The following is a 16,457-nucleotide window of genomic DNA, read 5'->3' on the forward strand; positions in this document are numbered from 1 at the left end:
ACATATAAGCTTTCAGCGAAAGCCTTCTTCGGTAAAGAAAAATACGCACACATTCACACAAGCAAGCACATCTCACACCTACGTGACCGATACATCGGCCACTCTGGTCAGAATGGGAGCAACAATCTGGAGTGGGACTAGGAAGGGGCAGGGATAGTAGAATGTTGGTGGGGGAAGAGGAATCAGCACTGCATAGGGGGACTTCAGGTAACACAACAGGACTGCTAGGTGCTGTGTCGGGAGGCTGTGGGGGAAGTGGAGGGGGAGAATGGGGAGTGGAGAGGAGAGGACCAGACAAAGGGAAAAGTCCAGTGGGTTCACCAGCAGAGAGCAGTGCCCAGTGAGGGTGATGGGAGGTGAACTGCGAGGTGGTGCCAGTACAGAGGGATTGGAACTGTTGGGTGGAGGCTGTTGAGACAGTATGTTATCACAGGTTGACGCCGGAATGGTTTTGGGAGCAGAGAATGTCTTATAAGGATAACTCCCATCTGCGCACTACAGAAAAGCTGATTGTAGAAGGGAGGATACAGATGGCCTGGGTTGTGAACCAGCCATTAAAATCAAGCATATTATGTTCAGCTGCATGTTGTGGCACAGAATGGTCCCCTTTGTTCCTGGCTCATTTTTGGCAGTGGCTGTTTATCCTGATGGACAGCTGGTTGGTAGTCATACCAATATAAAAAGCTGAGCAATGATTGCAGTATAGCTGGTACGACATGGCTGCTTTTCACAGGTCACCCAGCCTTTGATGGTGCTGCCCTCTGCCAGTGTACTCCCCTTCTGTGTCCCTCTCCTTCCTTTCCACTCCCCCCCCCCCTCCTGATGCTGTCTATGGCAACCATGTTCTGCCTCGCCTAGTCCCCCCCCCCCCTCCCCTATCGGTGTCCCTCCCATTCCATCGCCCACTCCAGATTGTTGCTCACATTTGATACATTTGAGTTGCATTCTGGCTGGAGATAGTGGTCATCTTTGTGCAAGGTGTGCTTGCTTGAGTGAGTATTTGTGCATTTTTCTTTTCTGAAGAAGGCTGTGGGCGAAAGCTTATATATAACGGTCTTCTTGTTGTGCCTTTCTGCAGCTCAAACGTGTCATCTTTATGGTGAGTAGCAATATATCTTTTCGTAATATCTTTGCTATTCCGACATGGATTTCACACTGTTTGTTTTTATCTATTTCATTATTGAATGACCCTTGCATTTCCTTTTCTCCTTCACTTTTCTTCAGTAGCTATAAATCCAATTATTCCTTAAGAATTCACAGTGCAATATATAATAACAAATTCTGTCATGATTCCAGATGGGCTTTAGTGATGTTGATTCTGACAACAAGCCTGTAAGTTTCCAGCAAACATTTGAAACAAAACGCAGCACTCACCTTCAAGAACTACAACAAAAAGAGGATGAGATGAGACAGATGTTTGTGGTACGTGTAAAGGAGAAGGAGGCAGAATTGAGAGAGGCAGAAAAGGAGGTATGCAACAAATCTTTTGCACTATGCTAGACATTTCTTAATTGCCTGCCATGTAAAATCCAGGACCTTGCCATATTTATCTCCTTCCAAACCTTTAAGTTACGACTGTTAACTTTTTTTCCAACTTTGTAATAATGCAGAGTTATACAGCTTGTACACAGGTATGTACTGGGAGCAATTGGGTTAGTGACGGTATTTTGCAAGTAGGTCCAGATTTTGACTAATCGTGCCACTCATTCATTTTAATAACAAAACTGAGCATCTGCTTTCCAAAATGAAGTTTATCATATAAAAAAATTGTGTAATTAATATTTCAAAGATATTTCAGTGCATCGAAAGTTGTTCAGACTTCATCCATTTAATTTGGAACAGCCAAATATTTTTGTTTTGTTTCATCATCACAGTGTCATCTGCCTTCTGGGGCCTTAGATTTCTTTATACTTCTCTACCCCGTGCTTTCCTCTTCATTCTGTAGTAGTGTCCTTCTCATGTCATCCACCATTTTCTTCTGTCCTTCCCTTTATTCCCCAGAATGAAACCTTCAGTTGCCTTTATCAGAAGGTAATCTTGTCCCAAATTATGTGCTATTTAGTTTAGTTTCCTGTTTTTCATTGTTAGCAACACCCTCCAACTGTTCTCTGTAGCTCTTCATTCCTGACTTCATCAGCCGAGCTAATCTTAACAATTCTGCACCACATCCACATTTCACAAGCTTCAGTTTTCCTCTTGTTCTGCTTTCTCAGTGCCCATGTTTCTACTCCATACAATGCTACACTCCACCTCAGGCAGCCGGCCGAAGTGGCCGTGCGGTTAAAGGCGCTGCAGTCTGGAACCGCAAGACCGCTACGGTCGCAGGTTCGAATCCTGCCTCGGGCATGGATGTTTGTGATGTCCTTAGGTTAGTTAGGTTTAACTAGTTCTAAGTTCTAGGGGACTAATGACCTCAGCAGTTGAGTCCCATAGTGCTCAGAGCCATCCACCTCAGGCATTTCCCTAGTCACTTTCTTAATTTGGTATTCAAACCGCTAAGAGTCTTTACTTCTTCTGAAATGCCTCTTTAACCAATGCCATTCTGACTTTGATGTCCTGTTTACAATGCATGTCTTCCGTAATCCAACTTCCAACCAAATACTTGAATACTCCCCCCTGTTCTTTGGTTTCACACAGTCGACAACAAGCTGTACTTGTGTAACAATTTTTACTTTTTCCATTGAGGACTTTATTCCTTATTTTGATGTGAGCTCTTTTGCTCATCATGTATGTTTACAATTTTAACATCACGCAGTTTATGTAACTTCCTTCTGAAGAAGATACTCATATTGGTACTGAAACCTGGTCAAGGTCTTTTACATTAAACTTATGCAGCCGGGTAGTTGTATACTTTGTGCATTGAAAAACAAGCAGTGGAAAATGCAGGAGGAAATGTAACAATATTGTGAAAAGGATAGTTTCTACTCACCATATAGCGGAGATGCTGAGTTGCAGATAGACACAACAAAAATACTTTCACAAGAGCTTTCAACCATCAAGACCTTTGTCAAAACAAACACACACACACACACACACGTGCGCATGCGCAAATGTAACTCGCACACACGTGACCACAGTCGCTAGCAGCTGAAGCCAAACGATGAGCAGTAGTGCGTGATGGGAGAGGCAACTGGGTGGGGGTAAGGAGGAGGTTGGGGCAGAGACAGGGAGGCATAACAGGTTGCTGCTCTTCCCCCTCCCTCCCCCCCCTCCCCATTCCAGCCTCCTCCTTACTCCCACCCACTTGTCTCTCCCATCTCTCCCATAAGGAGGAGGTTGGGGCAGAGACAGGGAGGCATAACAGGATGCTGCTCTTCCCCCTCCCTCCCCCCCCCCTCCCCAATCCAGCCTCCTCCTTACTCCCACCCACTTGTCTCTCCCATCATACGCTGCTGCTCGCAGGCTGGCTTCAGCTGAGAGAGATTGTGGTTGTGTGTGTGTGGGGGGGGGGGGGGGGGCTGTCGCACACGGTTTGTCTTTTTTCAACAAAGGCCTTGTTAGCCGAAAGCTCTTTTGTCGGTCTTTGTGTCATGCTTATCTGCAACTCATCACCTCCACCGTATGATGAGCAGCAACTACCCTTTTCATTATATTCTTATATATTGAAAATTTATTTACAGTTATGGGTGTCAGCCATGTTTAAAATTGTATTCTAACTCATTTTATTGTATTCCCCTTTGGAAAATGTATGCAATGATGGTTCACTTCACCTGACACAAAAGGTTTTTGAAACCAGCGTGTGTTTAGCTTCAAAGAACATTGTCCAAAAGGTCAGCACCATTTCCAGTCTTGTTTGTGAGCCTGCTAAACAATCGCTCAGTGCCTCAGCTATATGAGGTGTAGTCACCTTTACTTGTGTTTCATTCAGGACTTACCAGTACAATATTAACATATAAAGTGACATCTATACTTAGGAGCCTAATGGAAGATTCTCATACTTCATCATCCACTGGTTAAATCAGTCAAACAAGAAAAGTCGTTATTGGGTTGAGCAGCTCTGAGCAGCATTCCTGGTGATCTGCTTCATTCTGTACTTAGAAGTATCTTCCAGAATGACAGTGTTCTTGAGATCTTGTAATTATCAGTAGTTGACTGCAAAACTCATCAGTGGTACAGTTAATGGGAAAAAGACAAAAACAAGAACTGGAAGCAGATATCAAGATGAAAATGAAATTAACATTACACTTTCCAGTGACATTCTAAAATGTGTTTCAAATGTGACTGTAAACAGTGAATGTAAAATTTATTAGTCCATTTCTGGGTTGGATTATCTGTAAAGAAAACTTTGTTAACAAGAAGAAAATTTCTTGATATATTTGTCAGAAAATGGGATGCGGAAGAAAAGAGAACAATATAACACCAAGGAAAAAACCAGAAGATTAATAAAAAAATGTCTACCACCCATTTCTTCATCAGTAAAAGAGGAAATAAAAAACAGATCAGTCATTAACCATTTTACAAACCTAGTAGACATTCATAGCTGCCTTTTACATGTGGATTATAGTAATTAGCAAGTTTGAACACCACTCATCAGCTTTGAACTAATTTACAGCTTTAGCATTTGCTATGGTTCAGTTATCATTTTGTCGGGTAAAGTCATTTTTCTGTAATTTCTCTTTTTAATGTTTCATATCATTATACGGTATCTGTACTACCTCGTACGGTAAGCTACACATTTGTAACCTACAAGGGAAACTCCCTATCATGCCCCGTTCAGATTTAATGGTAAGCTAGCCCAGTGGATCCTCCTCCCATGAACCATGGACCTCACTGTTGTTGAGGAGGTTTGGGTGCCTCAGCGATACATATAGCCGTACCTTAGGTGCAACTACAATTGGGGGGTTATCTGTTGAGAGGCTAGACAAACAAATGGTTCCTGAAGAAGGGCAGCAGCCATTTCAGATGTTGCAGAGGCAACAGTCTGGATGATTGACTGATCTGGCCATATAACATCAACCAAAACCATATTGCTGTGCTGGACTGCGAACGGCTGAAAGCAAGGGGAAACTACAGCTGTAATTTTTCCTGAAGGCATGCAGCTTTACTGTATGGTTAAATGATGATGGAGTTATCTTGCGTAAAATATTCCGGAGGTGAAATAGTCCCCCATTCGGATTTCCAGGCAGGGACTACTCAGGAGGACATCGTTACCAGGCGAAAGAAAACAGACACTTTACAGATCGGAGCGTGGAATGTCAGATCCCTTAATCGGACAGGTAGGTTAGAAAATTTAAAAAGGGGAAATGGATAGGTTAAAGCTGTAGTGGGAATTACTGAAGTTCGGTGGCAGGAGGAACAATATTTCTGTTTAGGTGAATACAGGGTTATAAATACAAAATCAAATAGGGGTAATACAAGAGTGGGTTTAATAATGAATAAGAAAATAGGCGCACGGGTAAGCTTTTATGAACAACATAGTGAACGCATTATTGTAATTAAATAGACACGAAGCCCACACCTACCACACCCACACCTACCACAGCTGTACAAGTTTATATGCCATCTAGCTCCGCAGATGATGAAGAGATTGAAGAAATGTATGATGAGACATAAAAAATTTTCATATAGTGAAGGGAGATGAAAATTTAATATTCATTGGGGACTGGAATTCAATAGTAGGAAAAGGAAGAGAAGGAAAAGTAGTGGGTGGGGATAAGGAATGAAAGAGGAAGCCGACTGGTAGAATTTTGCACAGAGCATAACTTAATCATAGCTAACACTTGGTTTAAGAATCATGAAAGAAGGTTGTGTACGTTGAAGAGGCCTGGAGACACTGGTAGGTTTCAGATAGATTATATAATGGTAAGACAGAGATTTAGGAACCAAGTTATAAATTGTAAGACATTTCCAGGGGCAGATGTGGACCCTCTCCAATCTGTTGGTTATGAACTGTAGATTAAAATTGAAGAAACTGCAAAAAGGTGGAAGTTAAGGAAGTGGGACCTTGATAAACTGAAAGAACTAGAGGTTGTAGAGAGTTTCAGAGAGAGCATTAGAGAACGATTGACAAGAACAGTAAAAGAAGAATGGGTCGCTTTGAGAAATGAAATAGTGGAGGCAGCAGAGCATCAAGTAGGTAAAAAGTACAAATCTGTGAGTAACAGAAGAGAGATTGAATTTAATTGATGAAAAGAGAAGATATAAAAATGCAGTAAATGAAGCAGGCAGAAAGGAATACAAACTTCTCAAAAATGAGATCAACAGGAAGTGCAAAATCGCTAAACAGGGATGGCTAGAGGACAAACATAAGGATGTAGAGGCACATATCACTAGGGATAAGATAGACACTGCCTACAGGAAAATTAGAGAGACATTTGGAGAAAAGAGAACCACTTGTATGAATATCAAGAGCTCAGATGGAAAACCGTTTCTAAGCAAAGAAGGGAAGGCAGAAAGGTGGAAGGAGTATATTGAGGGTCTGTACAAGGGCGATGTACTTGAGGGTAATATTATTAAAATGGAAGAGGACGTAGATGAAGATCAGATGGGAGATACGATACTGCATGAAGAATTTGACAGAGCACTGAAAGACCTACGTCGAAACAAGGCCCCAGGAGTACCGTATTTACTCGAATCTAAGCCGCACTTTTTTTCCGGTTTTTGTAATCCAAAAAACCGCCTGCGGCTTAGAATCGAGTGCAAAGCAAGCGGGAGTTCTGAAAAATGTTGGTAGGTGCCGCCACAACGAACTTCTGCTGTCGAATATATGTAGCGCTACACAGGCATGGTTTGTAGGCACAAAGATAAATACTGGCGCCAAAACCTCTGCGTCAGTAAAAAAATTTTTTTTTTCTTAAAAAAAGGTGGAAGACGAGCTTTTTTTCTCCGCCCCGAGTTTCGACCACTGCATTTTCATATATTATCCAACGAAGTAAATACAAACTCCGTATTGTTCATCTTCGAATGTAGCAGAATTTCAATGTACTACGAAAATCCGACTGGCAAGACTGTTTGGGATGTTTGTCAATATGGCCAACTCTACGTTCTGAAATTTTTCCTATCTGTGAGAAGAGATGGTTGCTAATAGGAACTTTTATGAATTGTGAATCACATGCAGTATTCACTTCACCATAAGAATAATACGAATATAAACATTTTGCCATGTATTCTTTCGTGTTTGCTGCTATCTCATTTAAATTCTGTCTGCCTAATAAACTACGAAACTAGAGTGAGACAACAGCAAAAGCGGAAGAATATACATATCATGTCATGTTTATATTCGTATTAAGTGATACAGTCAGAAATGAAGCATGGCAACTGACTAGATTTTCAAATCTAAGATGACTCTAATTTCTGTGCAGAATTTGAGGTACTAAAGAAGCGGCCGCAAAGATTTTCAAACGGAGAAAAATTTTCGCTAAACTTTCGTTCAGAACATGTCTTATCATACGCAGTCTATTATTTGGTTCTTGTTGATCATTATCACAGAAAGCAGCAGTGTAAGTAACAACAAATAGCAGTCTCTTGCCATTGTTTCGCTAATGAGACGATTCCTCTCTTTTTTTTTTTTAATTGTAAGCGGCGGTAGCGTGCACAAAAGCAAGCCATGCCGCGAGCGGCGACAGTCCGTAAACACGCACTATCAGAATGCGACAAACAATGCATGACACAGTACAGTAATGTATTTTCAGCTTAGAGTGACGTAAACACCTATAACAAAGAAAACGGAACTTATCAGATCGAAGCAAAATAAGCAATAGATTCAAACCAGACGAAGCACGTGAAAAAGGAAGAGTACCCGTATAAATACGGACGGAGCGCCTGACGCATAGCAATGGCTACCTGGTAAAGCTTAACTGCTAAGCTTACGACTCGAACCAAACTACTGTAGCTGTATCGTCATTCATTCGACCTAAATTGTGTCTCATATTACAATGGACCAACTTTGTTTCGATTTGGAGGTGCGGCCTAAACCTCTTCTCTCCCCTTGAATTTCGAGTCTCAAATTTCAGGTGCGGCTTAGATTTGGGAAATTTTTTTTTCCTTGATTTCGAGTCTCATTTTTCAGGTGCGGCTTAGATTCGAGTGAGGCTTATATTCGAGTAAATACGGTAGACACCATTCCATTAGAACTACTGATAGCCTTGGGAGAGCCAGCCCTGACGAAACTCTACCACCTGGTGAGCAAGATGTATGAGACAGGCAAAATACCTTCAGAGTTCAAGAAGAATATATTAATTTCATCCCAAAGAAAGCAAGTGTTGACAGATGAGAAAATTATGAAACTATGAGTTTAATAAGTCACAGCTGCAAAATGCTAACACAAATTCTGTACAGATGAATGGAAAAACTGGCAGAAGCCGAACTCAGGGAAGATCAGTTTGGATTCCGTAGAAATGTTGGAACACGTGAGGCAACACCGACCCTGCGACTTATCGTAAAAGATAGATTAAGGAAAGACAAACCTATGTTTCTAACATTTGTAGACTTAGAGAAAGCTTTTGACAATCTTGACTGGAATACTCTCTCTCAAATTCTGAAGGTGCTAGGGGTAAAATACATGGAGAGCAAAAGGCTATTTGCGATTTTTACAGAAACCAGATGGATACGAGTCAAGGGGCATGAAAGGGAAGAAGTTGTAGAGAAGGGAGTGAGACAGGGTTGTAGCCTATCTCTGATGTTATTCAATTTGTATATTGAGCAAGCAGTAAAGGAAACAGAAGAAAAATTTGGAGTAGGAATTAAAATCCATGGAGAAGAAATAAAAACTTTGAGGTTTGCTGACGACATTGTAATTCTGTCAGAGACAGCAAAGGACATGGAAGAGCAGTTGAACAGAATGGGTAGTGTCTTGAAAAGAAGTTATAAGGTGAACATCAACAAAAGCAAAACGAGGATAATGGTGTAATCAAATTAAATCAAATGATGCTGAAGAATGTGATTAGAAAATGGGACACTTAAAGTAGTAGATGAGTTTTGCTGTTTTGGAAGCAAAATTTATGGTCGGAGTAGAGACGATATAAAATGTAGACTGGCTTTGGCAAGGAAAGTGTTTCTGAATAACAGAAATTCGTGAACATCGAGTTTAGATTTAAGTGTCAGGAAGTCTTGTGAATGTAATTGTGTGGAGTGCAGCCATGTATGAAAGTGTAACATGGACAATAAATAGTTTAGACAAGAAGAGAATAGAAGCTTTGGAAATGTGTTGCTACAGAAGATTGCTGAAGATTAGATGAGGAGGTACTGAATAGAATTGGGGAGACGAGAAATGTGTGGCACAACTTGACTAGAAGAAGATATCGGTTGGTACGACACGTTCTGAGGTATCAAGGGATCATCAATTTAGTATTGGAGGGAAGCGTGGAGTGTAAAAATCATGGAGGGTGACCAAGGCATGAATACATTAAACAGATTCAGAAGGGTGTAGGTTGCAGTATTTACATGGAGATGACGAAGCCCAGTGGATAGTCTATCAAAAACTGAACACAGATCAAACATGAAAACAGGAAGAAGGTGTACTGAGCTGTGGAAAAAAAGTGAAAAGAAACAGTGAAGAGGCCAAAATTTACAAATCCAATATTGAGAGGCATTGTACAGCAGTAGTGGCATCATGGTCATGTGGTCATGTTGTTGGACTGCAAAGCGGACGAGCTGTGTTCACAACTCCCTTGAACCATGTATTTTTATTTTATTTATTTATTTTTTCACAACATTATGAATAGTGCATCCAGTCATTGAAATGTTTGTTCTCTTTCTGTAGTCTTGGCAGTTGTCATACTATACATTGGTTATAAAGTATGAGTCATGTGGTAAGAATATGTTATTGTCGCAAGTAAATGAGATGAATAGTGAGAGCGGGTGAGGTACCAAATACATGTCTCACGGAAATGAAAACAACAAATAAACAGGTTTGAACTATATTACAGCAAAAGAATTCAAGAGTCAAAGCTTTCATAATGGAACACAATGTCAAAAACATTAGAAACGTGTGCTTTGACAGAGCGCAGAGAAGCTCTGTGATTGTGAAACTTTTGCATTCATTTGTTGCAGCTTATGTGACAAACTGTTATTTTTTCATCATTTCCGTGGGAGTGATCATATTCACATTCATACAAACACTGAAATCTGGCAAGGAGGCATATCTCACTCACTTTACCAAGCGTACAAATTAGGTGCATCTGTAAGAGATTCCTATCATACGACACATGTACTGCCCCTAATGCAATGTATGATACAGCTGACATGTTTCCCATGGAAGATTCAGTTGACTTGTCATCAAATGTTTGTGGTTATTATTTGAAAGCCACTTCCTTTCGGATTCTAATAGAGTAGTTGTGCAGAATAATCATAGGTCCCTTCTATATACTTCGCTATTGCAAACGCACATTACATTGTGACACAGCCACAAATTTGAAAAAAGCGAACAGTAGGGGGGGGGGGGGGGGGAGATTGACACAAGGGAGCTTTAAAAGGGCTCATCCTGCATGGCAGTTCAGCACCGTGACTGCTTAACCACGATGCCATTGCTCTTGCATGCTGCCCCATGTTGCATGCTTGCCCTTGGACCATTCACTGTTTTTAACTTTTTTTTACAGTTCCGTACACCTTCTTCCTGTTTTCATGCTTGATCTGTGTTATGTTTTTGATGGGCTGTCCACTGGGTCCTCTTACTACTAAATGATTCCCTTGTTAGTGTTGTGAAATTTGAGTTGTCTGAATCAGTAACAGCTATTTTCAGTTTTGTTAGGTGGAATTTACATCTTCATTGTATTGTGAATATAAATCAAATACGAAATGGCTTTCATCTTTCACCCTGTGACAAAGATGAAATTTTGTTTATCATAACAAAATTGTCCAGTACCTGCTCCTAAACAACCTTTATTGTTTGATGTCATACCTTTGCTTACTTGTAACTATTATTTATGCTTGCATAATTTTCAGTATACTTCTTGCAGGTGTATCACATTATCTCTCTTGTCTACGTGGGAGAATTCATTTCATGCATTGTGAATATCATGCATACAGAGTTCATGGTGTTAATGTCTATAGTCAGTAGTATAGTAGTACTAAGAGGTGCACAGACAAGAGACATGGACATAGAAATGTGGTCATATTGAAAGAGATTCTACAATGCACTATTACAAATTATTTGTTTATTATCTGTTTCTTAACTGCCACTGCCTTCATGTAAAGAATTGTATTGGTGATTTTGTGCCTTGTTTAAACTGACTGGAAAATCCATTGTGGAAAAGTACACTTCTACTACAGCTTATAGAAATTGAAATATAACGTCTCCTTTGAGTGTGTATCACAGTTATAGCAAGTGCTTCATCCAGATATTTGAATTACTGGCATTACCCCGTAAGGAAGGTGGAGTGCAATTTTGCTATCCTCAGATGTCTAGACTAAACACTGAGTGCACCATATGTATAATATATTGGCTGAATTTATTGCTGCGTCAGCTGCAACATCACCAGCTGCATCACCACTGTTAATCTTCAAATTTTTGTTATGGGGTATAATCCAGTGGATGAAGGAGACTCACACCTTTAAGTATCCTTCGCACATTTCTTTATAATGAACAGATTTACCAAAGCTGTTGCAGAGTATTTTTAAATGTACAGTTTTAATGTTATTTCCTCTATCCATATATTTTAGGCACATGATTACAAGTAAGTAATCCTTGAATTGGACTATGGAATAAATAATTGTACATATATTTTCATATTGCTAGAGAATGATGAATATGTAGCAGGTTTCTGGTGTGTCATTCTAGTTGCAACTCTTCAATTTCTTCAATACTCACTTCCTTTGGTCTAGTAGTCTTATAACTTGTTTTCCATTAATGTTGGTCCATTTCTTCACCCTTTGTACCTGTTTCCTGTGTGCAGTTTATTTCCACTATTCTGTTCAACATCAGTCACTGGAACTACTCTAGGTAAACATTACAAAAGATACAGAGTCGGGTGGTGAATTAAGTACTTAACATCAGTTTTTCGTAATTGAATGTGTAAAGCATCAGACTTAATAAGACACAAAATGCAGAAAATATATGATAAGGTCACTATTTGTGTACTTTTTCCATTTAAGCAAACCCATAATTCTTAACAGTGTTTAGTATCCATTGATGGAAATGTATCTTTGATTTATATGTTGTATTTTATTAAGTTATCAGCAAACACATTTCACTTTACATTGTTAAATACTTTTTTCCTGTATGTTTTAGCTTCATGCAAAATTTGATAAGTTGAAGAAGGAGCATGGTGAAGAAAAAAGGAAACTGGATGAAACCAGAAAGAAGCTGGAAGATGAAATAATTGAGTTTAACCGGAGGAAGCAGCAGTATCAGCAGCAGATGTCTTCCAGTCACCACACCCTTACTCTTGGGAAAAGCAAGAAGAAATAAGTTACATGACACGTTACCTATAATTTTTATAGCATATACAATGATTTATTTATGCAGAGATATTTATATGTGGAATTTATGAATTAGAGTTATTTTATTAACATTAGTAGTTTTATATGGATATTGTATTGCCTACTTCTTCAAATTGCACTCAGAAATAAGTGCACATCATTTATAATATAAATTTATATTCAAATATTGCACATTCAGTATTTTCATACTAATTTCTTTGCCTACCTATCTGTGATATCTGCATAGAAGTTATCATTTTATCATTCCAGATGATTATTTATTGAACTGTAACAGTATTTTATTCTGATGTCATTTTCTGTAGTATTTACTATTATGTTACTGAAAAAAGTTGTTCATTTTTACCTTTATATCAGTCTCAAATAAAGTCATAATTTGCAGTTGTAGAAATAGTGTACCTAACTACAAATTTCGTTGTGTTGGTAATAGATTTTTGGAGGGAGGGATAGGAATTCTGTATGCATATCTTCTTGACCACAGTGAACAGAATGACACAAATTTAAAACTATTTATCAAGGAACTATTGTCTAAGTGTAAGGAAATATCATGCAAGTGTCTACTAGCAATGGGACAAAATACTGTGACTGCAATATAAACTGTGTCTATCAAAGACACCCTGAAACTGCTGGCAATCAGTGCACACCAGAATAGTTACCAATAGAATTTTATGGCATTCTTCTCAAAGGAGGCTATCCAATTCCTTGCTAGTTCCTGAGAGGAGGTAAAGAACTGTAAATTACCATATTTACCCAAGTATAAGGTGGCTCTTATTATAAGGCAACTCTCTCTCTCTCTCTCTCTCTCTCTCTCTCTCTCTCTCTCTGTTTTTAAGAGACTTCTGGAGAAAAATTTGTTTTTGATGTATTCTGACTAATGACAAACTGTTTTATTGACATATGGGGGACATTTGAAAAGTCTGTGCAAGAATAAAAACTACTTACATGTTTGGGGTAAACCTTTTTTATTTTTAGACATATTCTCCTTTTAGACTTGTACACTTCATCCAATGCTGTTCTAATTTGTTAATCCCTTCTGAAAATAGGAATTGCCAAAGTCTCCAAAATAGCTATTACTTGCTGCAATCACCACCTCGTTTGAATAAAATCTTTGTCCCACCAGCCATTTCTTCAAATTGGGAACAAATATTAGTCTGAGGGAGCCAAGTCTGGAGAATAGGGGGGATGTGAAACGAGTTGGAATCCTATTTCTAATACCTTTGTGAACACAGCTGCTGAGGTGTGTGTTGGTGCATTGTCGTGATGGAAAAGGACTTTTTTGTGAGCCAATCGCCAGCGTCTTTCTTCCAGCTCGGTTTTCAAATGGTCCAGTAATGATGAATAATAGGCACCTATAATAGTTTTACCCATTTTCAGATAGTTGATGAGGATTATCCCTTGCAAATCCCAAAAGACAGTCACCATAACCTTTCCGGCCGAAGGAATGGTCTTCACCTTTTTTGGTGCAGATTCTCCCTTGGTAACCCATTGTTTACATTGTTGTTTGGTATTAGGAGTATAGTAATGTATCCATGTTTCATCCACAGCGATGAAACGTCACTTAAAGTCCTGCGGCTTCTTCCAGAACAGCTGCAAACCATCCTTACAACACCTCACGATTCAGTTTTTGGTCAAGTGTGAGCAGTCGCAGAACACATCTTGGGATAGCTTTCTCATATCCAAATGTTTATGCAAAATATTATGTACCCGTTCATTCGAGATGCCCACAGCACTAGCAATCTCACGCACCTTAACTCTTCTGTCATCCATCACCATATCATGGATTTTATCAATGATTTCTGGAGTCGTAACCTCCAAAAGGCGTCCAGAATGTTCAGCATCACTTGTGCCCATATGGCTACTAGGAAAATTTTGAAACCACTTATAAACTGTTCTAATCAGAGGTGCAGAGTCTCTTGAGGCATTTTGCCTTTCATAAAGTAATGTTTAATCACCACACGAATTTCTTTTTTGTCCTTTATTTGATAATCACTCGACTTCCTTGAGTCACACAAATGCAAAACAAAAAGAAATAGACTAATATGGCTGAACCTTGGTGTGCGTTCTTTCCAAAGATGCTAGTAACTAAACATGTCCTTCGATATGCGCCAGACTTTGCACGGACTTTTCAAATTCCCCCCGTAAAGTATCTGCCTAAAAAGTTTGCATTATACCTATTCTAAATTTGTCTACATTTTGATAAGACAAGAAGAAATAAAATAAACAAATGGAAATAGTTTACATTATTTCGCAGATTGTTTTCTTTTCTAAATTTTTTGCTTACTAACCATGTCATATGTGACGTCACTATTTTTAATAATATAATAATAATAATGGCACAGCTGTGAAATTTACATCTTTGTTGCTACAAATATTTGGCTGTTTCTTGCGACAATTTTGTGATTTCTGGGGTCGTGGTTACCACGGGACCTGAGAATGCAGCTATTTTTATGCGAATACATATCGGATTTTGCTTCTATACTAATGTGAGAATGTTACAATGTCACCTGCTTCCAAACATATTGTCTTCCTGCCGCTCTGTCATTGGCTCTGTACAACAGTCTCTCTTTTTTCCCATCACGTCACTATGAACACTGACAACATTGTAGCACAAAATACGGACGTACGCCACTGCCCCTATCAAGATTTTTACTGTTTCCTGCAGAAATGAATACTACTGTTGAATATTTAATCAATTTTGAAGCCACTTCCATTCTGACTACAAATGGAGTCGGGCAAATTGCAGTTTAAATGTGGTAGATGTTACTAAAAATACAAAGTGGGCAGTATGCATTCCCATTGCTGGCGACATGATGTGATTTTCTACCAGTTCACTATTGCCCTCCCCACTCTCATCTAGTTCTCAGCCAAGATGGTATCACTGTTCCCTCTCCAATCCTTCCATAGTGTGTTGCTTGAACAACTGTGAAACACGGATTGCAATATCTTCCAGGGTGCAAGTCATGAGACAACAGCAACAAATAGATAAATAAAAGATTGCAATCATGATTTAGTCTGAGTCTCGAACATTTGCTCGTCCCGTTGTGACGTTCACTTGCTTTATTTCTTCGATGATAGTCCTAGGTGTCAATGTACTGCGTTGTTATACAGGGAGGGGAGGAAAAATAGGGGAGGGAGGGTGGAAGTTAAATACTGACTACTTTAAATGATGTAGCTGACAGTTGCATTTCACAGTTTTGTACTTTCACAAACATCAGCATACTGCTACAATAGTTTACTGTCGAATATCTATTAACAGTAAAAACTTAACCACACAGTTTACAGTCCTTGCAGAATAATACTTTAAGTATTGAACGGATACTGTCATTGTTTTAACACACGGCCTACTGTATTACAGTCATTCCACTACTAAGTTGATGCATTATTGTTGTTCTAACCAGCACAGATTCCTTGTCTGAAAATCGGCTGTGGACTGACTGACTTGAACCCAAAAATAGGGCGTTTATATATCATCTCAATAATATGTACTGAAACTATACTTTGTTTAATATTAAAGTTACATAAATTACAGTTAAAATATACCTCATTCAATTAACTGAATACATTGAAAAATTCTATCTTTCTAACAGTTTCTTCTACTGCGCGGGTTAAGCCAAATTATTTGTTTAAATGATGAAATTAACAGATATAGTTACACAAACAATACTTTTGACAAACCTGGTAATTACTTTGGAATTAATTAAGGGCTGACTTTGCTAACATCCTTAGGAATACTATTAGTTGTTCCTCCAAATGTTTATAATTAGTGCAGAATTTATATTTGTTTATAAGTCAACAATAGAATTTAAGTTACGAAACAATTACTGATTTCACCCTATAACAAAAGTATTAACTAGGAATAGTAGAAGTAAATTAGAAAATCAATTACATACATAAAACTAAGCACAAAATTAGATCTGGCGGTATATTCTTTAAGACTGAGGGCCAACCTTTCTCTTTTATGAAAATGCAGATTATACTCGCGTATGTTAATGGTAATTAGTTAAAAAATGAATTTTAAGGAGGCAAAAGGTAAAAAGGAGAGGAAGTAAAAAGATCCCAACTTGCTTCGTCACACTGATCTA

General features: G+C 38.9%; 1 protein-coding gene across 2 annotated transcripts in view; it reads left to right on the top strand.

The window, feature by feature from the left end:
- Positions 1–14,613, top strand: part of LOC126198923 (septin-2) — a 64,110-nt gene extending 49,497 nt beyond the window's left edge. For both annotated transcript variants that reach the window (XM_049935556.1, XM_049935557.1), the window contains exons 8-9: positions 1,297–1,470; positions 12,167–14,613. In XM_049935556.1, the coding sequence (XP_049791513.1) occupies positions 1,297–1,470; positions 12,167–12,346 (354 nt within the window). In that variant the 3' untranslated portion in view covers positions 12,347–14,613. The remainder of the gene's footprint in view (positions 1–1,296; positions 1,471–12,166) is intronic.
- The last annotated feature ends 1,844 nt before the right edge of the window (positions 14,614–16,457 follow it).

Source organism: Schistocerca nitens, chromosome 8 (assembly GCF_023898315.1).
Source record: "Schistocerca nitens isolate TAMUIC-IGC-003100 chromosome 8, iqSchNite1.1, whole genome shotgun sequence".
Lineage (NCBI taxonomy): Eukaryota > Metazoa > Arthropoda > Insecta > Orthoptera > Acrididae > Schistocerca > Schistocerca nitens.